Source organism: Bos mutus, chromosome 5 (genome assembly GCF_027580195.1).
Source record: "Bos mutus isolate GX-2022 chromosome 5, NWIPB_WYAK_1.1, whole genome shotgun sequence".
NCBI classification, from domain to species: Eukaryota; Metazoa; Chordata; class Mammalia; order Artiodactyla; family Bovidae; genus Bos; species Bos mutus.
Genome location: NC_091621.1, coordinates 43,376,918 through 43,403,776, shown reverse-complemented (window position 1 = coordinate 43,403,776; position 26,859 = coordinate 43,376,918). Strand labels below are relative to the sequence as shown.

The window sequence follows — 26,859 nt, the reverse complement described above, 5'->3', positions numbered from 1 at the left end:
ATTTGGAGGTGTTTGCACCACAATTCTCTCTTGGCATCGGAAAGGAAGTATTAATATTAAATAGTTCTAATTAGAATTTGAATAATAGGCAGATACTTCTTCAAATATCCTTTGAGAGTCAGAAACAAGATGATAATTCAAAAACTATATATCATACAACCAAATGTTTTTGAATAAAATAAAACCTAACTTAAAAGTTTTGATTAACAAAAACCAACTTTTCTTTTAATTAACTCTTTATTATTTGACATTTATATACATTAAGTATATAGCTGTTTATACAAATTCTAGGAAGATATTCCAAATGCAAAATTATGATTATAAAGTATAACAAGATACATGAAGGAAGAATGTGATTGAGTGCCAAATTTGTAATCACTTATCTAATATGTCACAGTCCTTTTATTCCAAAAAATGTTCACATGGGAACTCTAAAATGGGCAATTATTTATCAAAAGAATAAATGATTTTCATTATGTAGAACCTGGAAAGGGACACGATGCAAAATAAAGATTCTTCAGAATTTTTTTATGGAGTTGCAAGTAAGACAACAGAACCTAAGGCTATAAGGACCTGTCCAAGTAGAATATTTATATTAAGTATGCCTTTATTGCTTGATTGGTAGAGTTGCTCTGTCAGCCACTTTTGGTTGAAGGATGGTGCACTATAGACACCAGGAAAATTTTTTCGACCACAGCCGTATCCGTAACTGGTAATTCCCATTACAAAATATCGTTTACGTTCTGGTAGGTAGCACATTAATGGTCCACCACTATCACCCTATTAAAAAAGTCCCAAAATAGTATTAGTTACTTCCAGTAGGCTTTAAACAACAATAAATCTGGAATAAATTAATCACACTAATCATATATTTATATAAATATACATTTTTAACTTACTTCTAACTTATAAAGATGCATAGATTTTCAGTTTTATATTCCAACTGAAACAGGTATTCAGTCTGGCCTGTTATTTTTGAGGAACCATATAGCTGGTGGATAAATTTTCCACCTGCATAGTTTTGAACCAAAATGCTATAAATCGAATTGTTTGGATTTTTTAGTGTAGTTACTCAGGAGGAATATAATTTAGGAACTGTGCAAAATACTATAAATATTGTCTATTAGAATACTTGTATTAATGCTATGTAGGAATGGTAGAACTAAGATATATAATGGATTCATTTAGGTGTGTGTGTGGTTTGCTAACTAGAGGACAGGAGTGAACAGGCATCTTGCAAGACATGGCATCTTTCTGAGTGTTGACATTGACTGGTGCAGGATCATAGGAATAAATAGCTAAGCATGCAATGCAGGAGACTGGGGTTCGATCCCTGAGTCAGAAAGATCCCCTGGAGAAGGGCATGGCAACCCACTCCAGTACTCTTGCCTGAAGAATTCCATGGACAGAGGAGCCTGGTGGGTTACAGTTCATGGGATCACAGAGTCAACATGACTGAGAAGCTAACATTTAATGGTATTACAAATGACAAATCTTTGTCATGGTTTATACTCGACTGTTAATACACTGAAACACCATTACTGAAGAGTATTAATCATTCAAAACAATAAGGACACTGAGATAACTGTTTTAATGCTTAAAGTTTAAAGACCATGTTTCTAAGGTGTTTTCAAATTCTCTATATAAGGAAAGCATTAAAAAACTATTTTTTGACAATTAGAATGTTTCATTTATGAATGCAATTAAATTAGATTGAATCCTTCTTTTCAGTAAGATTTTTAAGGAAAAAGATACAGGAAAGATAAACCCTGAATAGCAGAAATCAAAATGAGTAGGAAAAGATCAGAGCATGGGGCACTGTTTGGGAGTGATGTGCTGGTAGATTTAGAAGCAGTGAAGAAAAAAGAGGAATAAAGAAAGATTTAAAAGCCACAAGGGACAAAACAAAAAAACAGATAAATTGGATTTTGTAAAAAAAAAAAAAAAAAAAATCACAGATGGGAATTCCCTGGTGGTCCAGTGGTTGAGAATCCACCTGCTGATACAGAGGACATGGGTTTGAGCCCTGGTTCTGGAAAATTTCACAGGGTGCAGGGCAACTAAGCCTCTGTGCCACAACTACTGAGCCCCTGCTCTAGAGCCTGATGCTGCAACTACCGAACCCTGCACCCTCTAGAGCCAGTGCTCTGCAACAAGAGAAGCCACTACAATAAGAAGCCTGCAATTAGAGAGTATCCCCCTCTCGCTGCAACCGGAGAAAGCCCATGTGCAGAAAGAAGACCCAGTGCTGCTGCTGCTGCTGCTAAGTCGCTTCAGTCATGTCCGACTCTGTGCGACCCCATAGATGGCAGCCCACCAGGCTCCCTGTCCCTGGGATTCTCCAGGCAAGAACACTGGAGTGGATTGCCATTTCCTTCTCCAATGCATGAAAGCGAAAAGTGAAAGTGAAGTCGCTCAGTCGTGTCCGACTCTTAGCGACCCCATGGACTGCAGCCCACCAGGCTCCTCCGTCCATGGGATTTTCCAGGCAAGAGTACTGGAGTGGGATGCCATTGCCTTCTCTGAAAGACCCAGTGCAGCCAAAAACAAAAAGTGAGAAAAATAAAAAAAACACGATGGGACTTCCCTGGTGGTCTAGTGGCTAAGACTCTGTGCTCCCAGATCTGAGACTTCAATTACCACAACTAAAGATCCTGCGGTGAAGGTTGAAGATCCCGAGTGCCACAATTAAGACCTAGCACAGCCAAGTAAATATTGAAAAAAAAAAAAAAACAAAGATGGCCCTTCCCTGGTGGCCCAGTGGTAAAGAATCTGCTTGCCAGTGCAGGAGACACAGGTTGATCCTTAGTCAAGGAAGATCCCACATGCTGTGGAGCAACTAAGCCCATGTACCAGAACTACTGAGCCTGTGCTGTAGATCCTGGGAGCTGCATGTGCTGAGCCCGCGTGCCACACTAGCGAAGTCTGCGTGCCTAGAGCTCTTGCTGTGCAACAAGAGAAGCCACCACGATGGGAAGCCTGCACACCGCAACAAAGAGCAGCTCCTACTCACCACAACTAGAGTACAGCCTGTGTAGCAGTGAAGACCCAGCACAGCCAAAAAGAAATAAAGTTGTTTTTAAAAATCATTAAACAAAACAGAAACAAACCACAGACATAGAAAATAAACTGATGATTACCAGAGGGGAAAGGGATAGAGAGGAATAAATTATTTAGAAGTATGGAATTCACAGATACAAACTACTATACATAAAATAGATAAGCAACAAGGATTTCAGTATCTTGTCATAACAATAATGGAAAATAATCTGGAAAAGTATACACATATAACTGAATCAATTTGCTGTACACCTGAAACTAATACAATATTGAAAATCAATTGTATTTCTATTTAAAAAAAGATAGACAATAATAAGTGCTGACAAGGATGTGGAGAAATTAGAAACCAAATAATCACAATGGTGTGATCACTCACCTAGAGCCAGACATCCTGGAATGCGAAGTCAAGTGGGCCTTAAGAAGCATCACTAGGAACAAAGCTAGTGGAGGTGATAGAATTCCAGTTGAGCTATTTCAAACCCTGAAAGATGATGCTGTGAAAGTGCTGCACTCAATATGCCAGCAAATTTGGAAAATTCAGTCAGTGGCCACAGGACTGGAAAAGGTCAGTTTTCATTCCAGTCCCAAAAAAGGCAATGCCAAAGAATGCTCAAACTACCGCACAATTGCACTCATCTCACACGCTAGTAAAGTAATGCTCAAAATTCTCCAAGCCAGGCTTCAACAGTACATGAACTGTGAACTTCCAGATGTTCAATCTGGTTTTAGAAAAGGCAGAGGAACCAGAGATCAAATTGCCAACATTTGTTGGATCATCAAAAAACCAAGAGAGTTCCAGAAAAACATTTGTTTCTGCTTTATTGACTATGCCAAAGCCTCTGACTCTGTGGATCACAACAAACTGTGGAAAATTCTGAAAGAGATGGGAATACCAGACCACCTGACCTGGCTCTTGAGAAACCTGTATGCAGGTCAGGAAGCAACAGTTAGAACTAGACATGGAACAACAAACTGGTTCCAAATAGGAAAAGGAGTATGTCAAGGCTATATACTGTCACTCTGCTTATTTAACTTATATGCAGAGTACATCATGAGAAACGCTGGGCTGGAAGAAACACAAGCTGGAATCAAGATTGCCGGGAGAAATATCAATAACCTCAGATATGCAGATGACACTACCCTTATGGCAAAAAGTGAAGAAGAACTAAAGAGCCTCTTGATGAAAGTGAGAGAGGAGAGTGAAAATGTTGGCTTAAAGCTCAACATTCAGAAAACGAAGATCACGGCATCTGATCCCATCACTTCATGGGAAATAGATGGGGACCCAGTGGAAACAGTGGCTGACTTTATTTTTTGGGGCTCCAAAATCACTGCAGATGGTAATTGCAGCCATGAAATTAAAAGATGCTTACTCCTTGTAAGGAAAGTTATGACCAACCTAGACAGCATATTCAAAAGCAGAGACATTACTTCGCCAACAAAGGTCCATCAAGTCAAAGCTATGGTTTTTCCTGTGGTCATGTATGGGTGTGAGAGTTGGACTATAAAGAAAGCTGAGTGCTGGAGAATTGCTGCTTTTGAACTGTGGTGTTGGAGAAGACTGTTGAGAGTCCCTTGGACTGCAAGGAGCTCTAGTCAGTCCATCCTAAAGGAAATCAGTCTTGAATATTCATTGGAAGGACTGATGCTGAAGCTGAAACTCCAATACTTTGGCCACCTGATGCAAAGAGCTGACTCATTTGAAAAGACCCTGATGCTGGGAAAGACTGAAGGCAGGAGGAGAAGGGGATTACAGAGGATGAGATGGTTGGATGGCATCACCAACTCAACGGACATGAGTTTGAGTAAACTCCAGGAGTTGGTGATGGACAGGGAGGTCTGGCATGCTGCAGTCCATGGGGTCTCAAAGAGTCAGACACAACTGAGCGACTGAACTGAACTGATACATTGCTGAGATGGCCAAAAGGCACATGAAAAGATGCTCAACATCACTAATTATCAATATTAGAGAAATGCCAATCAAAACTACAATGAAGTATCATCTCACACCAGTCACAATGGCCATCGTCAGAAAATCTACAAACAGTAAATACTGGAGAAGGTGTGGAGAAAAGGGAACTCTTCTACACTGTTAGTGGGAGTGTAAATTGGTATAGCTGCTGTGGAGAACAGTATGCTGCTGCTGCTGCTAAGTCGCTTCAGTCGTGTCCGTCTCTGTGCGACCCCATAGACGGCAGCCCACCAGGCTCCCCCGTTCCTGGGATTCTCCAGGCAAGAACACTGGAGTGGGTTGCCATTTCCTTCTCCAGGAGAACAGTATAGAGGTTCCTTTAAAAACTGAAACTATAACTACCATATGACTCAGCAATCCCACTCCTGGGCATATACCCAGAGAAAACTATATTTCAAAAAGATTACATGTACTGCAACATTCATTGCATCACTGTTTACAATAGCCTGGACACAGAAACAACCTAAGTGTTCATCAACAGACGAATGGATAAAGAATATGTGATACACATATACAATGGAGTATTACTCAGCCATTAAAAAAGTGATGCTATTTGCAGCAACATGGATGAACCTAGAGACTGTCATACTGAGTGAAATAAGTCAGACACAGACAAATATATGATATTGCTTATATGTGAAATCTAAAAAAAAGGAGTACAAATGAACTTGGTTACAAAATAGAATTAGAGTCACAGATGTAGAAAACAAACTCATGGTTAATAGGGGATCAGAGGGGAGGGGTAAATTGGGAGATTGGGATTAACATATACCCACGACTAGATTTAAAGCAGATAACTAAAGAACCTGCTGTATAGCACAGGGAACTCTACTTAATGTTCTGTAATGACCTATATGAGGAAAGAACCTTAAAAAAGTGAATATATGTGTGTGTATGTGTGTGTGTGTGTGTGTGTGTATAACTGATTCACTTTGCTCTATACCTGAAACTAACACAACATTGCAAATCAACTATATTCCAATAAAAAACAGAAGAAGTCTCATATTGTTGCACAAGAATGTAAAATGGTGTAGGCACTTTGGAATACAGTTTGACAGTTCTTTAAAATGTTAAGAATTGACTCAGCAGTTCCACTCCTATGTAGAATTTCCAAGAGAAAGAAAAACATACTTACACATAAAAACATGTACACAAATATTTATAGCCATGTTATTTGTAATAGCCAAAAAAGCAGAAATAGCTTAAATATCTATCTACAAATGGATGGATGAATAAAATGTGACATATCCAAACCATGGTATATTATTTGGCAATAAAATGAATAAGGTATTAATACATGCTATAATGGAGACAAACCTTGAAAACATTATGCTAAGTAAAAGAACCTAGTCACAAAAGACCACAAATTGAATGATCCTGTTCATAGGAAATTTCCAGAATAGGCAAATCTCTACAGGCTAATGGTTGCCTTAATGGGAAGAGTTTTTTTTTTTTTTTGAGGGGGGTGACAAAAGTGTTCTAAAAATTAGATTATGGTAATGGTTCACTACTCTAAATATAAAACCCCCCACTTTTAAATGGGTGAATTAAAAATTATAAATTGTACCACCTTTAAAAAGGTGGTAATGAAAAAAAAAAGATTCAAGGCAAATATCTCTTAAGGTTGATCATGATTGTAGAAACCAAGGAATCAGGCAAGCATGATGATTTGGATTGTTGGAATACTTAAAAAGGAGAAAAATAATTTAGACTTGAGAATTAAGACTTCACCAGAAAGTGATCAAAGACTTGTTCAGTTCCTTTCTGTCTTTAGAAAATATTGCTAATGAAAATTATTTGGTCTTACCCTGCAAGAATCAAAAATTCCATCTTCATCACCTGCACAAATTGAAGTGTTAGGAACTATACCCCCATAGCTCCTCTCAGAATTACAGAAACTTCGAGAAATATAATGCACTTCTGCTTCATGTAACTCTTTGGTAACATTACCTATTAACAACAACAACAACAAAAAAATACCAGTTAAATTATTTTGGAGAGCAGACATTTTGATAGCAATATGAAATGTTCATGTTCAACAGGTTTTCTTTCCATAGTGACTGATTGAACAATTATGTAAAATTGTATCCAGATATGTATGCATGTATGAATGCCTGGAGATACGGTGAAAGAAAGTCTACCAAGTCTTAACGATAGTTATCTCTAGATAGTAGGAATTTCAGGTTACTTTTTTTTTAATGTTTGCTCTCTTGTGTTTCTTGGAGGTCTCACAGAAGGATCTGTAGTGTTGCAAAATAAAACTATAAAAATTATCAAGGGCTAAAGAAGTAAATGGGGTCACAAAGAGTCGGACACGACTGAGTAACTGAACTGAACTGAAAGAGGTAAATGCTGAGGTCAGTCTTATGTTGTAAGTTGTGAATAATTTTAATTAAATTTTCTAATGATGCCGTCTTGCAAAATGTTGAACATGAAAATAAAGCAGATTTCTAATTCATGTGCTCCCATAACTTCTATGCTTATTCTTGAACATAAAGTGGTTCTTTGCTACAGAAAAGATAGGAAGATACAAGATAACACTTCAGATTATTCTAAGATTTATCCACAGAAAAGCTACTGTAACAGCAGCATCTGATACCATCAGACTGTCTCAGAATTGCAGTTATCACATGTGGAAGCTGAATATTTTATGTGCACCACATTCTTCCTTGGCTTTTCAAGTAATAGACATTTTACCCTTTACTGCAAGTGGGAAAATGACCAAACTGTTCCATTCACAGAATTCCATTCTCCTGGAATTAGTCTAGAGGTGACTATATTTGGTATAAGCCTGCTGCTGCTGCTGCTGCTAAGTCACTTCAACCATGTCCGACTCTGTGCGACCCCATAGACAGCAGCCCACCAGGCCCCCCTGTCCCTGGGATTCTCCAGGCAAGAACACTGGAGTGGGTTGCCATTTCCTTCTCCAATGCATGAAACTGAAAAGTGAAAGTGAAGTTGCTCAGTTGTGTCCAACTCTTCGCGACCCCATGGACTGCAGCCTACCAGGCTCCTCTGCCCATGGGATTTTCCAGGCAAGAGTACTGGAATGGGTTGCCATTGCCTTCTCCGTTGGTATAAGCCTAGTCAATTGGAATACTTATCCAGCTTTTTTAACTGGAGCTGCCAGAGAATAGGAGAAGGGAATGGCACCCCACTCCAGTACTCTTGCCTGGAAAATCCCATTGATGGAGGAGCCTGGAAGGCTGCAGTCCATGGGGTTGCTGAGGGTCAGACACGACTGAGTGACTTCATTTTCACTTTTCACTTTCATGCATTGGAGAAGGAAATGGCAACTCACTCTAGTGTTCTTGCCTGGAGAATCCCAGGGACGGGGCAGCCTGGTGGGCTGCTGTCTATGGGGTTGCACAGAGTAGGACATGCCTGAAGTGACTTAGAAGCACCAGCAACCAGAGAAGAATCTGTTTCACCCTAGTCACATGATTAGCTATTAATATAAGTTCAAATCAGCCTGCAGCCATAGTTCCACACTTATGAGGACAGGCAGCCTGAGAAAGTAAAGTCAACATGGATAGAGAATAAGAAAAGGAAATAAAAATAAAGTATATCTAATGACATCCAAATTCCCGGATCAGTGCTTCCTAGAGGAAAGACGCATTTCTACCCTTGGTTTTCAAATAATTAAAGTAATACTGGCTGTATATAAAAGAGTATATGTAACATAGATGTTAACCAGATATAATAATGGAATGAACATCTGTAAACCTACTACCTGATTTATGAACAATACTAACCCAGTGTGATATTGGTGTAGGGTTATTCAAAATAACTAGAGATTTTTGAAGTGAATAGGAGAAAGAGAGCCCAGAAATAGATGCCTGTGTTTTCTGTTCTGTTCCACTGGTTACTTAGAATATTCTTGCACAAATACTATACTGATCAATTACAAACACCCTCTTCCAACAACACAAGAGAAGACTTTACACATGGACACCACCGGATGGTAAATACCGAAATCAGATTGATTATATTCTTTGCACAAAGATGGAGAAACTCTATATATATAGTCAGCAAAAACAAGACCGGGAGCTGACTGTGGCTCAGATCACAAACTCCTTATTGCCAAATTCAGACTTATATTGAAGAAAGTAGGGAAAACCACTAGACTATTCAGGTATGACCTAAATCAGATCCCTTATGATTATACACTAGAAGTGACAAACAGATTCAGGGATTAGATCTGATAGACAGAGTGCCTGAAGAACTATGGATGGAGATTCTTGACATTGTACAGGAGGCAGTGATCAAGACCATCCCAATAAAAAAAGAAATGCAAGAAGGCAAAATGGTTGTCTGAGGAGGCCTTACAAATAGCTGAGAAAAGAAGAGAAACAAAAAACAAAGGAGAAAAGGAAAGATATACCCATTTGAATGCAGAGTTCCAAAGAGGAGAGATAAGAAAACCTTCCTCAGTGATCAATGCAAAGAAATAGAGGAAAACAATAGAATGGGAAAGACTAGAGATCTCTTCAAGAAAATTAGAGATACCAAGGGAACATTTCATGCAAAGATGGGCACAATAAAGGACAGAAATGGTATGGACCTAACAGAAGCAGATAAGAAGAGGTGGCAAGATTACACAGAAGAACTATACAAAAAAGATCTTCATGACCCAGATAACCATGATGTTGTGATCACTCACTTAGAGCCAGACATCTTGGAATGTGAAGTCAACTGGGCCTTAGGAAGCATCACTAGGAACAAAGCTAGTGGAGGTGATGGAATTCCCACTGAGCTATTTCAAACCCTAAAAGATGATGCTGTGAAAGTGCTGCACTCAATATGTCAGCAAATTTGGAAAACTCACCAGTGGCCACAGGACTGGAAAAGGTCAGTTTTCAAAATACCAAAGTGCTCAAACTACCATAGAATTGCACTCATCTCACACACTAGCAAAGTAATGTTCAAAATTCTCAAGCCAGGCTTCAACAGTACGTGAACCGTGAACTTCCAGATGTTCAAGCTGGATTTAGAAAAGGCAGAGGAACCAGAGATCAAATTGCCAACATCCACTGGATCATCGAAAAAGCAAGAGAGTTCCAGAAAAACATCTCCTTCTGCTTTACTGACTATGCCAAAGCCTTTGACTGTGTGAATCACAACAAACTGTGGAAAATTCTGAAAGAGATGGGAATACCAGACCACCTGACCTGCCTCTTGAGAAATCTGAATACAGTTCAGGAAGCAACTGTTAGAACTAGACATGGAACAACAGACTGGTTCCATATCGGGAAAGGCTGTATATTGTCACCCTGCTTATTTGACTTATATGCAGAGTACATCATGAGAAACGCTGGGCTGGAGGAAGCACAAGCTGGAATCAAGACTGCTGGGAGAAATACCAATAACCTCAGATATGCAGATAACACCACCCTTATGGCAGAAAGTGAAGAAGAACTAAAGAGCCTCTTGATGAAAATGAAAGAGGAGAGTGAAAAAGTTGGCTTAGAGCTCAACATTCAGAAAATGAAGATCATGGCATCTGATCCCATCACTTCATGGCAAACAGATAGGGAAACAATGGAAACAGTGAGAGGCTTTATTTTGGGGGACTCCAAAATCATTGCAGATGGTGACTGCAGCCATGAAATTAAAAGACGCTTGCTCTGTGGAAGAAAAGTTAGACAGTTAAAACCTAGACAGCATATTAAAAAGCAGAGACAAAAAACAAAAAAGCAGAGACATTACTTTGCCAACAAAGGTCTGTTTAGTCAAAGCTATGGTTTTTCCAGAAGTCATGTATGGATGTGACAGTTGGACTATAAAGAAAGCTGAGCGCCAAAGAATTGCTGCTTTTGAACTGTGGTGTTGGAGAAGACTCTTGAGAGTCCCTTGGACTGCAAGGAGCACCAACCAGTCCATCCTAAAGGAAATCAGTCCTGAATATTTATTGGAAGGACTGATGCTAAAGCTGAAACTCCAGTACTTGGCCACCTGATGCGAAGAGTTGACTATTGGAAAAGACCCTGATACTGGGAAAGATTGAAGGTGGGAGGAGAAGGGGACGACAGAGGATGAGATGGTTGGATGCCATCACTGAGTCAATGGACATGAGTTTGAGTAAACTTCCCTGGTTATGGACAGGGAAGCCTGGCATGTTGCAGTCCATGGGGTTGCAAAGAGTCGGACACAACTGACTGACTGAACTGATATAAATTATTATATAGATACAAGGATTTAAGATTATAATTATTTCTTCTTTGACATAGGAGTTATTTAGTAGTATATTTAAAATTTTTCAAATGTGTGATTTAAATTTTTTTGGTCATTTTTAAAGAAGCTTTATTTATGTTTAATTTACATAACAATTCTCAGACTGTAAGAAAGCAGTTCAATGATTTTTGGTAAATTTATACCAGGCCCACATCCAGTTTTAGGATACTTCCACTCCAGTGAGTCCTCTCCATGCCCAGTTGCAGTCAGTTCTCACCTCCAGCCTCACACTCAGAAAATGACTGATAGAATTTCTGTCTCTGTAGGTTTGCCTTTTCTAGGAATTTTGTATAAATAAATCAGTTGATCATAAACATAAGTTGGGTTGTTTGGGGGTTTTTTTGGACTCTGTATTGTGTTCCATTGATCTCTGCTATGTTTAACCAACCAGCACTGCAGAAATACAAAGGATCATAAGAGACTACTACAAGCAAATATACACCAATAAAATGGATACCTTAGAAGACATGGGCAAATTCTTAGAAAGGTACAATCTCTCAAGACTCAACCAAAAAGAAACCAAATTTGAATTAACAGTACTGAAAGTGAATCAGTAATTTAAAAACTCCCAACAAACAAACAAATATCCAGGACCAGATGGCTTCACAGTTGAATTCTACAGATATCACAAAAAAGAGAAAATTATAGGGCAGTATCACTAATGAACATAAATGCAAAAATCCTTAACAAAATACTAGCAAACAGAATCCAACAATGCATTAGGAGGATCATATATCATGACCAAGTGGGATTCAGCCCAGGGATGCAAGGATTTTCCAAGGTCTGTAAATCAATCAGTTTGATACATTGTATTAACAAATTGAAAAATAAAAACAATATGACCATCTCAATAGATACAGAAGAATTTTTATAAAATTCAACATCAGTTTACAAGAAGAGCTCTCCAGAAAGTGGGCATAGAGGGAACATACTTCAACATAATAAACACTATAACTAACATCATACTCAATGGTGAAAAGGTCAAAGCATTCCTTCTAAGATGAGGAACAAGACAAGGATGCCCACTCTTGCCACTTTTATTCAACATAGTTTTGGAAGTCTTAGTCACAGTAGTTGAAGAGGAAAAAGAAAGAAAAGGAATCCAAATTGGAAAGGAAGAAGTAAAACTGTCATTATCTGCAGATGACATGATACTATACATAGAAAATTCTAAACATGCTACCAGAAAATAAATCAATACCATACTGTCTTAATGGCTGTAGTTTTTACTATAGGTAAATTTAAATTAGGTAGAGTAACTTAGTTTTGTTGTTCTTCAAAAAAACTTTTTGACTATTCAAAAAATATCAAGAAATCAAGGTTCTTTGCCTTTCCAAATACATTTTAGGATCAACTTGTCAAATTGTATAAAAAACTTTGCTGGGATTTTGATAGGGATTGCATTGAATATATGGGTCAGTCTGAGGATAATAGCCATATTAACAATATTGAGTCTTTGAATCCATGAATGTAGTATGTCTTTCAATTTATTAGGTCTTCTTTAATTTCCCTGTGTAACATTTTGTAGTTTTAAGCATACATGTTTTGCACATTTTTAGTTTTTTTAAAATCTTAATTGGGATTCGTTGAGCTTCTTTATTTTAAATTAAAGTTTTGTGTTGTTTTTCTTTTTCCATGAAATTCAGGTAGTTTGGGGCCATTATTTTCTTCAGCTATTTTTTTGTCCCCATTTTTTCTCTCTTTCCTTTCCAGAAATCCCACCATATGTATGCTGGTATACTTGATGTTGTGCCACAGGCCTCTCTGAGTGTGTTTATTTTTCTTCAAGAATTTTTTCTGTTTTCTCCAGATTATATTATTTCTGTTCTGTAGTTTAAGTTTACAGATGCTTTCTTGTGCCATATCAAATCTCTAGAATTTCCATTCGGTCCTTTTTTAAATTGTTTATTTCTCCACAGGCATTCCCTATTTGTTAAGTCATTGTCATCACGGTTTTAATTCTTTGAACAATAATTTGTTTAACTTGTCAAACATATTTAAAGAGCTGCTTTGAAGTCTTTGCTGTATTCAACATCTAAACCTGTCCAGAGTCAGTTTCTATTGACTACTTTTTTCCCCTGAATATAGGTCACATTTCTGTGGGTTTGTTTGTTTTTTTTTCTTAGTTTTTTGGATGTCTTACAGTATTTCTGTTGAAAATTGTGCATTTTCAGATTAATGTACTGTAACAACTCTGGGTTTTGATTCTCTTCTCAACAATGTTGTTGTGTTTTCTTAAAAATAACTTGCTTGGACTTAAACTGTAGAATCTGTGTGTCCCACACTGTGTGACTGTTGATGTCTCTGCTCAGTCTTTTAATTCTGATTTTTACCTTTTAACCTGCCTTCACAGGGCTTATCCATGTGTGTGTATAGTTTACTAATCAGTTAATGATTTGGGCTTTCATCCTCTGCTGATGAATCTATGTATGGTTTGGGGAGCATGTTCAGAGTTCAGTCAGATTTCAAGTCTGCCTTGGTTTTCATTTTATGCTAAGCTCTCTCAGGTTTTTTCCCCACACGTGTATACATGTGTGTTTCCCAGTAAACCAAGGATGTTTGGAGAGCTTATCTAGCCATTCTGTAGCTGTCTAATTTTGAGGTTCTTCTTGTCAAATTTCTGAACTTTTCCACTCCTGGCTGCATCTAGGATCACAATCCCAGACCAGCAGAGCTGTGTGTTCCCCCATTCATCTCTTGCTGAGTCCAATACTTGTTTAAAATTTATTTAAAAATTTTTTTTATTTAGTTTTTTGAATCAATTACTTTTATTGACAGTGCTGCTGGCCTGGATTATCAACTACTACTCCAAATCAAGTCCATATCCTCTGGTAGCAAGATCCTTTTTCCTCATGATCCTCTTGATCCTCTTGATCTTGGTAAAGCTATTATACTGACTGATCTGAAGGGGAGTTAGGAGCAGCCACAGCAAGAAAACTACAAGTTCCTCTTTTTACCCAAATTTCTAGATGCTTATAATAAACAAATACTCTTCAATTTATTGTGCGTTTTTATTTCCAGGGCTCTGAAATGGTTGCTTTTGACAGTTTTTGAGTTTTTTTCCCAATTTATGCTTATGTTGGGGGATGAGGATTTGCCAACCTCCTTATTCCATCATATTCCCATCTCTCTTATTTCTAAATTAATTGTAATCAGAGTATATAGTCTGTACATTACCTGTCCTTCAAACTTGGAGATTTTCTTTATGGCCTAGTTAGCAGTCAGTTTTTATAAAGGTTCTACCTGTACTTGAAAAGATGAAAGTGTCTGATTTTGGGGTGCAGAATTTTCTGATTTGGCTATTAAATCAAGCTTGCTAATTCAAACATTATAATTTTATTATTATTATTTTTTTACAACCAACACTTTTATTTGCATTTATTTTTTGCAGCATTTATTCCGGGGCCATAAGTTTTTGTTTCTTCAGTTTCTTCTGGGATATCTTTTTCCTTCTGTGCAACCTCCTCTTCTGGTTTAGGAACAATCTGTTCTTTTTCAGTAAGGATCATCTCAATATGACAGGGAGAGCTCATGTAGGGGTTGATCCAACCGTGAGCTCTGTAAGTCCTGCGCCGCATCTTGAGGGCTTTGTTCACCTGGATGTGCTCAGTGACCAGAGAAGCTACATCTAAGCCCTTAACTTCAGCATGACTCTCTGCATTGTTGAGCATGTGCAGTAAAATTTCAGCACTCTTTTTGGGCTGCCGACCCTGCGTCCAGCCCCACTGTTTGGCCTGTGCACACCTACCAGCTCCACCGCTGTAATGACAGAATGGCACACATTGCTTCTTTAAAGTGACATCCTTCAGATACTTGGTGGCTTTTCGGATATGCATACCCATTACGGCCTGGGCAGTTCCACAAGTGTTCTTAAAGTGAACATGAACATTTGAACCTCCTGATTTGCATGATTTTGTGGGGTTTTCTGGGTCGAGTGAATAGTGCACCATTTTTAGAGGTCACTCAGGCCACTTACTGGAAAAGCAAACATTATAAATCTTTACTAATTTTTCATCTGCATAATATGCCAATAATAAAAGAGTTGTGTGAAAATTCCCTACTATCATAGGGAAGTTATAATGTTTGTCGTACAATTCTATTTTTCTTTAATATTGTCTGCAGAGACTGTTTTCTATTTTTTTTAATTCCTTCCATTAGTTCAGATAGTCAATTTTTTGTGCACCTTTGTGTACTGTAGAAAATACATAGCAATCAACTTGTTTGATACTAAACAGTACACTAAATAAAAAGGATACTAAATTTGATTCCTTATAGCCAGAAGCTTATCATTTAAGATAAGCAGATCTGCCACAGAACTTGCTTTATCACCTAGGAGTCTCAGAAACTATAGAAACACTTGGAACCATCATTCTCTCTGAGATAGTCTAAAAGTTTAAGTGTCTTGGCATGTAGGCACGTATAACAAAAGAAGTCTCTATTTCTGCTTTGGAAGATAAATTTCTCTCTCCCACAAGGAAGAAAAAAACATAGAAAATTAAAACACATTTTCTTTTCACTGGTTTATAAAGACCTACTGTTTAAACTCATGATATAAAGAGATATAAAAACATACATAAAAGAATTCACCCTCTGCCGATTATCAGGAAAACCTGTATCAGCAAAACTCAGATTATAATTACCTTCTTCTTTTGTTCTTCCCCAGCCACTTATAAAACATGTTGTGTTTTTGTTTAGTCTTTGGAAAACACCAAAAGGTAGACAAATAGGCTGAATGTAATTATTATAACGCACTGCTTTTTTTAAGTGAAAAAGTGCAATATCATTATCATAAGATTCCACGTTGAAGTCTGGATGGATAATGATTGCATTAACTTTGATCTTCTTGCTGTATGGCTCACTCCCTTTTATATTATTAGTTCCAATCACAGCTCTCCATATTACAGGATTTCTGAAAGAAAGTAAATGCTTTTGTTATAAACATGGTTATTTAAGTAAATATTCTTTTTCTCCCACTAGTTTTTGTTTTTCTCATGTTAGATTAATAACAAAAAAAAATTAATCCTACTTTCATCTGACAAAGTCGTATCAAGGAAAAACCTAACTACTGTGATGTAGTTTTGAAAGGAGAAAAAGATCAGTGGGGCAGAAAGTCTCAAACGGATTCAAGTACCTGAGAAGAACTCCTTATTGCCAAACTCAGACTTAAATTGAAGAAACTAGGGAAAATGACTAGACCATTCAGGTATGACCTAAATCAAATCCCTTATGATTATACAGTGGAAGTGAGAAATAGATTTAAGGGCCTAGATCTGATAGATAAAGTGCCTGATGAACTATGGAATGAGGTTCGTGACATCGTACAGGAGACAGGGATCAAGACCATTCCCACAGAAAAGAAATGCAAAAAAGCAAAATGGCTCTCTGGGGAGGCCTTACAAATAGCTGTGAAAAGAAGAGAAGCGAAAAGGAAAGATATAAACATCTGAATGCAGAGTTCCAAAGAATAGCAAGAAGAGATAAGAAAGCCTTCTTCAGCGATCAATGCAAAGAAATAGAGGAAAACAACAGAATGGGAAAGACTAGGGATCTCTTCAAGAAAATCAGAGATACCAAAGGAACATTTCATGCAAAGATGGGCTCGATAAAGGACAGAAATGGTATGGACCTAACAGAAGCAGAAGATATTAAGAAGAGATGGCAAGAATACACAGAAGAACTGTACAAAAAAGATCTTCACGACCCAGATAATCACGATGGTGTGATCACTGACCTAGAGCCAGACATCCTGGAATGTGAAGTCAAGTGGGCCTTAGAAAGCATCACTATGATGGTACTGGCACAAAGAAATATAGATCAATGGAACAAAATAGAAAGCCCAGAGATAAATCCACGCACATATGGGCACCTTATCTTTGACAAAGGAGGCAAGAATATACAGTGGATTAAAGGCAATCTCTTTAACAAGTGGTGCTGGGAAATCTGGTCAAACACTTGTAAAAGAATGAAACTAGAACACTTTCTAACACCATACACAAAAATAAACTCAAAATGGATTAAAGACCAGAAACTATAAAAATCCTAGAGGAGAACATAGGCAAAACACTCTCTGACATACATCACAGCAGGATCCTCTATGACCCACCTCCCAGAATATTGGAAATAAAAGCAAAAATAAACAAATGGGACCTAATTAACCTTAAAAGCTTCTGCACATCAAAGGAAACTATTAGCAAGGTGAAAAGACAGCCTTCAGAATAGGAGAAAATAATAGCAAATGAAGCAACTGACAAACAACTAATCTCAAAAATATACAAGCAACTTCTACAGCTCAACTCCAGAAAAATAAATGACCCAATCAAAAAATGGGCCAAAGAACCAAACAGACATTTCTCCAAAGAAGACATACAGATGGCTAACAAACACATGAAAAGATGCTCAACATCACTCATTATCAGAGAAATGCAAATCAAAACCACTATGAGGTACCATTTCACGCCAGTCAGAATGGCTGTGATCCAAAAGTCTACAAATAATAAATGCTGGAGAGGGTGTGGAGAAAAGGGAACCCTCTTACACTGTTGGTGGGAATGCAAACTAGTACAGCCACTATGGAGAACAGTGTGGAGATTCCTTAAAATACTGGAAATAGAACTGCCTTATGATCCAGCAATCCCACTTCTGGGCATACACACTGAGGAAACCAGAAGGGAAAGAGACACGTGTACCCCAATGTTTATCACAGCACTGTTTATAATAGCCAGGACATGGAAGCAACCTAGATGTCCATCAGCAGATGAATGGATAAGAAAGCTGTGGTACATATACACAATGGAGTATTACTCAGCCATTAAAAAGAAAACATTTGCATCAGTTCTCATGAGGTGGATGAAACTGGAGCCTATTATACAGAGTGAAGTAAGCCAAAAAGAAAAACACCAATACAGTATAATAACACATATATATGGAATTTAGAAAGATGGTAACAATAACCCTGTGTACAAGACAGCAAAAGAGACACTGATGTATAGAACAGTCTTATGGACTCTGTGGGAGAGGGAGAGGGTGGGAAGATTTGGGAGAATGGCATTGAAACATATAAAATATCATGTATGAAACGAGATGCCAGTCCAGGTTTGATGCACGATACTGGATGCTTGGGGCTAGAGCACTGGGACGACCCAAGGGATGGTATGGGGAGGGAGGAGGGAGGAGGGTTCAGGATGGGGAACACATGTATACCTGTGGCAGATTCATTTTGATATTTGGCAAAACTAATACAATTATGTAAAGTTTAAAAATAAAATAAAATTTAAAAAAAAGAAGAAGAAGAAAGCATCACTATGAACAAAGCTAGTGGAGGTGATGGAATTCCAGTTGAGCTATTTCAAATCCTGAAAGATGATGCTGTGAAAGTGCTGCACTCAATATGCCAGCAAATTTGGAAAACTCAGCAGTGGCCACAGGACTGGAAAAGGTCAGTTTTCATTCCAATCCCAAAGAAAGGCAATGCCAAAGAATGCTCAAACTACCGCACAATTGCACTCATCTCACACACTAGTAAAGTAATGCTCAAAATTCTCCAAGCCAGGCTTCAGCAATACGTGAACCGTGAACTTCTGATGTTCAAGCTGGTTTTAGAAAAGGCAGAGGAACCAGAGATCAAATTGCCAACATCCGCTGGATCATGGAAAAAGCAAGAGAGTTCCAGAAAAACATGTATTTCTGCTTTATTGCCTATGCCAAAGCCTTTGACTGTGTGGATCACAATAAACTGTGGAAAATTCTTCGAGATGGGAATACCAGACCACCTGATCTGCCTCTTGAGAAATTTGTATGCAGGTCAGGAGGCAACAGTTAGAACTGGGCATGGAACAACAGACTGGTTCCAAATAGGAAAAGGAGTACATCAAGGCTGTATATTGTCACCCTGTTTATTTAACTTATATGCAGAGTACATCATGAGAAATGCTGGGCTGGAAGAAGCACAAGCTGGAATCAATATTGCTGGGAGAAATATCAATAACCTCAGATATGCAGATGACACCACCCTTATGGCAGAAAGTGAAGAGGAACTAAAAAGCCTCTTGATGAAGGTGAAAGAGGAGAGTGGAAAAGTTGGCTTAAAGCTCAACATTCAGAAAACGAAGATCATGGTATCCAGTCCCACCATTTCATGGGAATTAGATGGGGAAACAGTGGTAACAGTGTCAGACTTTATTTTTGGGGGCTCCAAAATCACTACAGATGGTGACTGCAGCCATGAAATTAAAAGACACTTACTCCTTGGAAAGAAAGTTATGACCAACCTAGATAGCATATTGAAAAGCAGAGACATTACTTTGCCGACAAAGGTTCGTCTAGTCAAGGCTATGGTTTTTCCTGTGGTCATGTATGGATGTGAGAGTTGGACTGTGAAGAAGGCTGAGCGCCGAAGAATTGATGCTTTTGAACTGTGGTGTTGGAGAAGACTCTAGAGAGTCCCTTGGACTGCAAGGAGATCCAACCAGTCCATTCTAAAGGAGATCAGCCCTGAGTGTTCTTTGGAAGGAATGATACTAAAGCTGAAATTCCAATACTTTGGCCACCTCATGTAAAGAGTTGACTCATTGGAAATGACTCTGATGCTGGGAGGGATTTGGGGCAGAAGGAGAAGGGGATGACAGAGGATGAGATGGCTGGATGGCATCACCGACTTGATGGACATGAGTTTGAGTGAACTCCGGGAGTTGGTGTTGGACTGGGAGGCCTGGCATTCTGCGATTCATGGGGTCACAAAGAGTTGGACATGGCTGAGCAACTGAACTGAATGGATCTTGACAGTCTTTTAAAAAAAAGCAAGCAGAAATCAAACTAAACCAAAAAATCTTTTATAGGTCAAAAATTAACAATTAAAGCCCCAAGTGGTTAATAGTTACTGCATTTGAATTTGGTTTGGAGGAACTATTTACTTTATACCCTGTTGTTTACAAATGCTGAAGCTCTTCTCATCCTTCAAATTGGCAAACTGTGTGTATGCATATTTGATGATTATGCTCAGTACAGACAAGAGTCAGAGGAACAAAGTTACTCTTATTCATTGGGGAAAATACAAATAGATGGGTACTTTGGCAGCATGTACCAGTAACCTATAAAAACTATGTTGTATTTGACACTGCAATTCAGCTTTCTAGAATTTATTCCAAGGAAGTAGAAGATATTTAGCTATCTTAAAAGTGGACTAGGTAACCTCTAAAAACTTTGTAAAAATATTTTAAAGTCCTAGTTCTATTGTGTTTAAAAGGAAATTATAGCTTAAATGCTTTAAGCTACTTTTAAATACCTGTATACATGTTAGGAAGCAACAGTTAGAACTGGACATAGAACAACAGACTGGTTCCAAACAGGAAAAGGAGTACGTCAAGGCTGTATATTGTCATCCTGCTTATTTGACTTATATGCAGAGTACATCATGAGAAACGCTGGGCTGGAGGAAGCACAAGCTGGAATCAAGATTGCTGGGAGAAAAATCAATAACCTCAGATATGCAGATGACACTACCCTTATGGCAGAAAGTGAAGAAGAACTAAAGAGCCTCTTGATGAAAGTGAAAGAGGAGAGTGAAAATGTTGGCTTAAAGCTCAACATTCAGAAAACGAAGATCATGGCATCTGGTCCCATCACTTCATAGGAAATAGATGGGTAAACAGTGGAAACAGTGGCTGACTTTATTTTTCTGGACTCCAAAATCACTACAGATGGTGATTGCAGCCATGAAATTAAAAGACGCTTGCTCCTTGGAAGGAAAGTTATGACTAACCTAGACAGCATATTAAAAAGCAAAGACATTACTTTGCCAACAAAGGTCCATCTAGTGAAGGCTATGGTTTTTCCAGTAGTCATGCATGGACGTGAGAGTTGGACTATAAAGAAAGCTGAATGTCAAAGAATTGATGCTTTTGAACTATGGTGTTGGAGAAGACTCTTGAGAGTCCCTTGGACTGCAAGGAGATCCAACCAGTGCATCCTAAAGGAGATTAGTCCTGGGTGTTCATTGGAAGGACTGAGGCTAAAGCTGAAACTCCAATACTTTGGCCACCTGATGTGGAGAGCTGACTCATTTGAAAAGACCCTGTTGCTGGGAAAGAGTGAGGGCTGGAGGAGAAGGGGACAACAGAGGATGAGATGGTTGGATGGCATCACCGACACAATGGACATGGGTTTGGGTGGACTCTGGGAGTTGGTGATGGACAGGGAGGCCTGGCGTGCTGCGGTTCATGGGGTTGCAAAGTCGGACACGACTGAGCGACTGAACTGAACTTTTAAATAATGTTTCTTTTCTTTCTTGAATTAAATTATCTTTAAAGATAAAGATAAAATTAATTTATCTTTCTTGAATTAAAATTTTTTCAGTTTTATTGAGAAATAATTGACATACATCATTGTATAAGATTAAGGTGTACTGCACATTGATCTACATATATTGTAAAGTGATTACCACAATAGGTTTAAGTAACATCCATTATCTCATTTATATGCAATAAAAAAGAAAGAAAAAAATTCTCCTTGTGATGAAAACTCTTAGGACATACTCTCTTAACAATTTTCCTGTATATCATACAGCAGTCTTAACTATACTCATCATGTTGTACGTTATATTCCTAGTTCTTATTTATCTTATGATGGAAGTTTGTACCTTTGACTACCTCTCCTCCAATATCCTTCAGCCTGCCTCTGGAAACAAGCCACAAATCTCATCTCTTTTTCTCTGAATTTGGTGGGGATTTTTTGGTTTTTTTGGATTCTACTTATAACGGAGAACATGCAGTATGAATTTGTCTGTCAGACTTATTTGACTTAGCATGATGCCTTCAAGATCCGTCCACAGTGTCACAAATGATAGGATTTCCTCATTATTTATGGCTAAATTATACACACACACACACACATCACATTTCTTTACTTTTTTATCCATTCATCCATTACTTGTCACTTAGAAGCTGTTATAAATAATTCTGCTATGAACATGGGGTGCAGGTATCTTTTCGAGTTAATGTTTCATCCCTTTTGGATATAGTCCCAGAGATAGAATTGCTGGATCATGTTATAGTACTATTTTTAATTTTTTGAGAACCCTCCATACTGTTTTTCCATAGTAGATATACCAATTTATATACTCCTATAAGCAGTTCACAAGTGTTCCTTTTCCTCCATATCCACACCAGCATTTGTTAGCTGTCTATTTTGATGATGGTCATTGTAAGGTAATATTTCATTGTGGTTTTAATTTACATTTCCCTAATGACTAGTGAGTTGAGCATCTTTCTGGGTACCTGTTGACCATTTATCTTCTCTGGAAAAATATCTACTCAGATTCTATACCCATTTAAAAAATCTTATGATCCTTTGTATTTCTGTGGTATAAGTTATACCTCTTTTTTCCTTGGTAAATAAGTGTTTATCAATTTTGTTTATCTTTTCAAAGAACCAACTCTTAGTTTGGTTAATGTTTTATATATTTTTGGTATCTATTTAACACTGTGCTAATCTTTATTATTTCCTTCCTTCTAATTTTAGGTTCAGTTTCTTCTTTTTCTAGTTCCTTCAGGTACAGAGGTGGGTTCTTTATTTGGTATTATCTTGCTTCTTAATATATACATTTATTGCCATGAACTTCTCTCTTAGAACTGCTTTTGCTGCTTAAGTTGTGTTTCCATTTTTGTCTCAAAATCCTTTTTAAATTTCTCTTTTAGTTTCTTCTTTGATCCATTGGTTTCCTAGGAGAGTATTGTTTAATTTCCATGTATTCATGCATTTTCCAATTTTCCTCTTTTTATTCATTTCTACTTTCATGCTATTGTGTTCAGAGAAGATCCTTGGTATGATTTCGGTCTCCTTGAATTTGCTGACTTGTTTTGTGGCCTAACATATGGTCTGTCATAGAAAATGTTCCATGTGTACTTGAGAAGAATGTATAGTCTGCTGCTGTTGGCTAGAAGGTTGTCTATGTCTGTTAAGTCCTTCTTGATCTATAGCATTGTTTAAATCTGCTGTTGCCTTATTGATTCTCTCTCTAGATGATCTGTCAATTGTTAAGATCCCCAACTAAAGTCCCCAACTATTACTGAATTGCTATTTATTTCTCCTTTTAACTCTGTTAGTTCTTGCTTTATATATTTAGACGCTCCAGTGTTGGATGCATAAATACTTACTGTTATTATATCTTCTTGATGGCTTGACCCCTTTATTATTGTTGTTCAGTCACTAAGTTGTGTCTGACTCTTTGATGGCCTACAGCACAACAGGCTTCCCTGTCCTTCATCATCTTCTGGAGTTTGCAGATTCATGTGCATTGAGTGGGTGATGCTATCTAACCATCTCATCTTCTCCTACCCTCTTCTCCTTTTCCTTCAATCTTTCCCAGCATCAGGGTCTTTTCCATTGTATGCTGATCTTTTCTTGTCTCTTTTACCATTTTATGCTTAAAGTCTATTTTGTCTAATATAAATACCCTTGCTTTTTAGGAGGTTACCAATTTCTTGAAATATCTTTTTCCATCCCTTCACTCTCAGTCTATATGTGCCTTAAAAAAATTTTTTTTAATTTATCTATTTGGCTGCTTCTAACTGTTGCTTCTGGACCTGCATACAGGTTTCTCAGGAGGCAGGTAAGGTGGTCTGGTGCAGCAATGAAGATTGCTGCACATGGAATCTTCGTTGCTGCACATGGGACCTTCATAGTCTCATGTGGGAACTTTCACTGTGATGTGTGTGCTGTCTGGTTGTGGCATGCAGGCTCAGTTGCTCCATGGCATATGAGATCTTAGTTCCCTGGAACTGAACTGCACCCCCTGCATTGCAAGACAAACTTGTAACTGCTGAACCACCGGGGAAGTCCCCTATGTGTGCCTTTAAAACTAAAGTGAGTCCCTTGTAGACAGAAAATTGTTGGATAAAGACTTCCTGAACAAACAAAAGCTGAAGGAGTTCATTACTACTACATTAACCTTACAAAAGAATTCTAGAAAAACATCTTTTGCTTCATTGACTATGTTAAAGCCTTTGTGTGGATCACAACAAACTGTGGAAAATTCTTAAAGGGATGGGAATACCAGACCACCTTACCTGCCTCCTGAGAAACCTGTATGCAGGTCCAGAAGCAACAGTTAGAACTGGACATGGAACAATGGACTGGTTCAAAGTTGGGAAAAGAGTATGTCAAGGCTGTACATTGTCACTCTGCTTATTTAACATATATGCAGAGTACATCATGTGAAATGCTGGGCTGGATGATTCACAAGCTGGAATCAAGATTTCTGGGGGAAATATCAATAACCTCAGATATGTAGATGATAACCACCCTAATGGCAGAAAGTGAAGAGAAACTAAAGAGCCTCTTGATGAGGATGAAAGAGGAGAGTGAAAAAGCTGGCTTAAAACTCAGCATTCAGAAAACTAAGATCATGGCATCTGGTTCCATCACTTCATGGCAAATAGATGGGGAAACAATGGAAACAGTGACAGACTTTATTTTCTTGGGCTCCAGAATCACTGTGGATGGTGACTGCAGCCATGAAATTAAAAGACATTTGCTCCATGGAAGAAAAGCTATGACAAACCTAGACAGTGTATTAAAAAGCAGAGACATTACTTTTCTGACAAAGGTCTATGTAGTCAAAGCTGTGGTTTTTCCAGTATCATGTATGGATGTGAGAGCTGGGCCATAAAGAAGACTGAGTGCCAAAGAACTGATGCTTTTGAACTATGGTGTTGGAGAAGACTCTTGAGTCCCTTGGACTGCAAGGAGATCAAGTTAGTCAATCCTAAATGAAATCAACCCTGAATATTCATTGGAAGGACTGATGCTGAAGCTAAAGTGCCAATCCTTTGGCCACCCGATGTGAACAGCTGACTTACTGGAAGAGACCCTATGCTGGGAAAGAAATGGAAACCCACTCCAGTATTCTTGCCTGGAAAATTTCATGGAAAGAGGAGCCTGGCAGGCTACAGTCCATGGGATCGCAAAGAGTCAGGCATGACTGAGTGACTAACACACTTACTGATACTAGGAAAGATTGAAGGCAGGAGGAGAAGGAGGTAACAGAGGACAAAATGGTTGGATGCCATCACTGACTCAATGGACATGAATTTGAGCAAACTCTGAAAGATGGTGAAGGACTTGGAAGACTGGCGTGCTACAGTCCATTGGGTCACAGGGTCAGACACAATTGATCGACTGAACAACAACCTTACAAGAAGTGCTAAAGGAGGTTCTTTGAGTGAAAGTAAAAGGACACTAATTAACATCATAAAGACATTAAAAGGTAGTGCAAAACTCATTGGTAATGGTAAACATACAGTCAAACTTACATTCGGTAATTTGGTAATAGTGGCATATAATTTACTTACAATTTTAGTTTAAAAGTTAAATTAATGTAGTAAAAATAATCATAACTATAATCATCCATTAGTTACATAAAAATACATAAACCATTACAACAGTATCCTAAAATGTGAGGTGGAGGAAAAGCTAAAGTGTAAAGTTTAGGAATTCTATTGAAGTTGTAACAGCTTAAAATATGATGTTATAATTTTAAGGTAGTTTGTGTAAACTTCTTGATAATCTCAAGGGAAAAACCTGTAGCAATTACACAAAAGGACACAATAAAGAAGTCAAAGCAACATTAGCATGTGTAAAACAGATAGTGGGAAGTTGGTGTATAACACAGGGACCCCAACCTTGTGCTCTGTGACAAGAGGGCAGGGACATATGTATACTTATGGCTGATTCACATTGTTGTATGGCAGAAACCAACACAACTTTGTAAAACAATTATTCTCCAATTAAAAATAAATTTAAAAAAAGAAGTCAAGGCTTACTCATACCAAAAGACATCAAAGCACACGCACACACAAAACAGCAGGCTAATAAACAAGGAATAATGGATCTATAAAAAAACCAGAAAACAATTAAGATGGCAATAGTAAGTCCTTACCTATCAATAATTAGTTTAAATGTAAACAGATTAAATCCTCCATCAAATGACAAAGAATAGCTAAATCAGTTTGTATTACTTACTGTGTGGATCACCACAAACTGGAAAATTCTTAAAGAGATAGGAATACCAGACCACCTTACCTGCCTTCTGAGAAACCAGTATGTAGGTCAAGAAGCAACAGTTAGAACCAGACATGGAACCTGACTGGTTCAAAACTGGGAAAGAAGTACGTCAAGGATGTATATTGTCACCCTGCTTACTTAACTTACACGCAGAGTATATCATGCAAAATGCTGGGCTGGATGAAGCACAAGCTAGAATCAAGATTGCCGGGAGAAATATCAGTAACCTCAGATATGCAGACGACACTATCCTTATGGCAGAAAGTGAAGAACAACTAAAGAGCCTCTTGATGAGGGTGAAAGAGAAGAGTGAAAAAGCTGGCTTAAAACTCAACATTCAGAAAACTAAGATCATGGCATCTGGTTCCATTACTTCATGGCAAATAGATGGGGAAACAATGGAAACAGTGACAGACTTTATATTCTTGGGCTCCAAAATCATTGCTGATGGTGACTGCAACCATGAAATTAAAAGATGCTTGCTCCTTGGAAGAAAAGCTATGACCAACATAGACAGCATATTAAAAAGCAGAGAC

At 38.0% G+C, this 26,859-nt stretch overlaps 1 protein-coding gene across 1 annotated transcript in view; it reads right to left on the bottom strand.

The window, feature by feature from the left end:
- Positions 1-528: 528 nt before the first annotated feature.
- TMPRSS12 (transmembrane serine protease 12) overlaps positions 529-26,859 on the bottom strand; it is a 33,842-nt gene continuing 7,511 nt past the window's right edge. Inside the window, exons 3-5 of the mRNA XM_005892033.2 lie at positions 15,907-16,175; positions 6,840-6,982; positions 529-780 (exon numbers count right to left, since the gene is read on the bottom strand). Coding sequence (XP_005892095.1) covers positions 529-780; positions 6,840-6,982; positions 15,907-16,175 — 664 coding nt within the window. The remainder of the gene's footprint in view (positions 781-6,839; positions 6,983-15,906; positions 16,176-26,859) is intronic.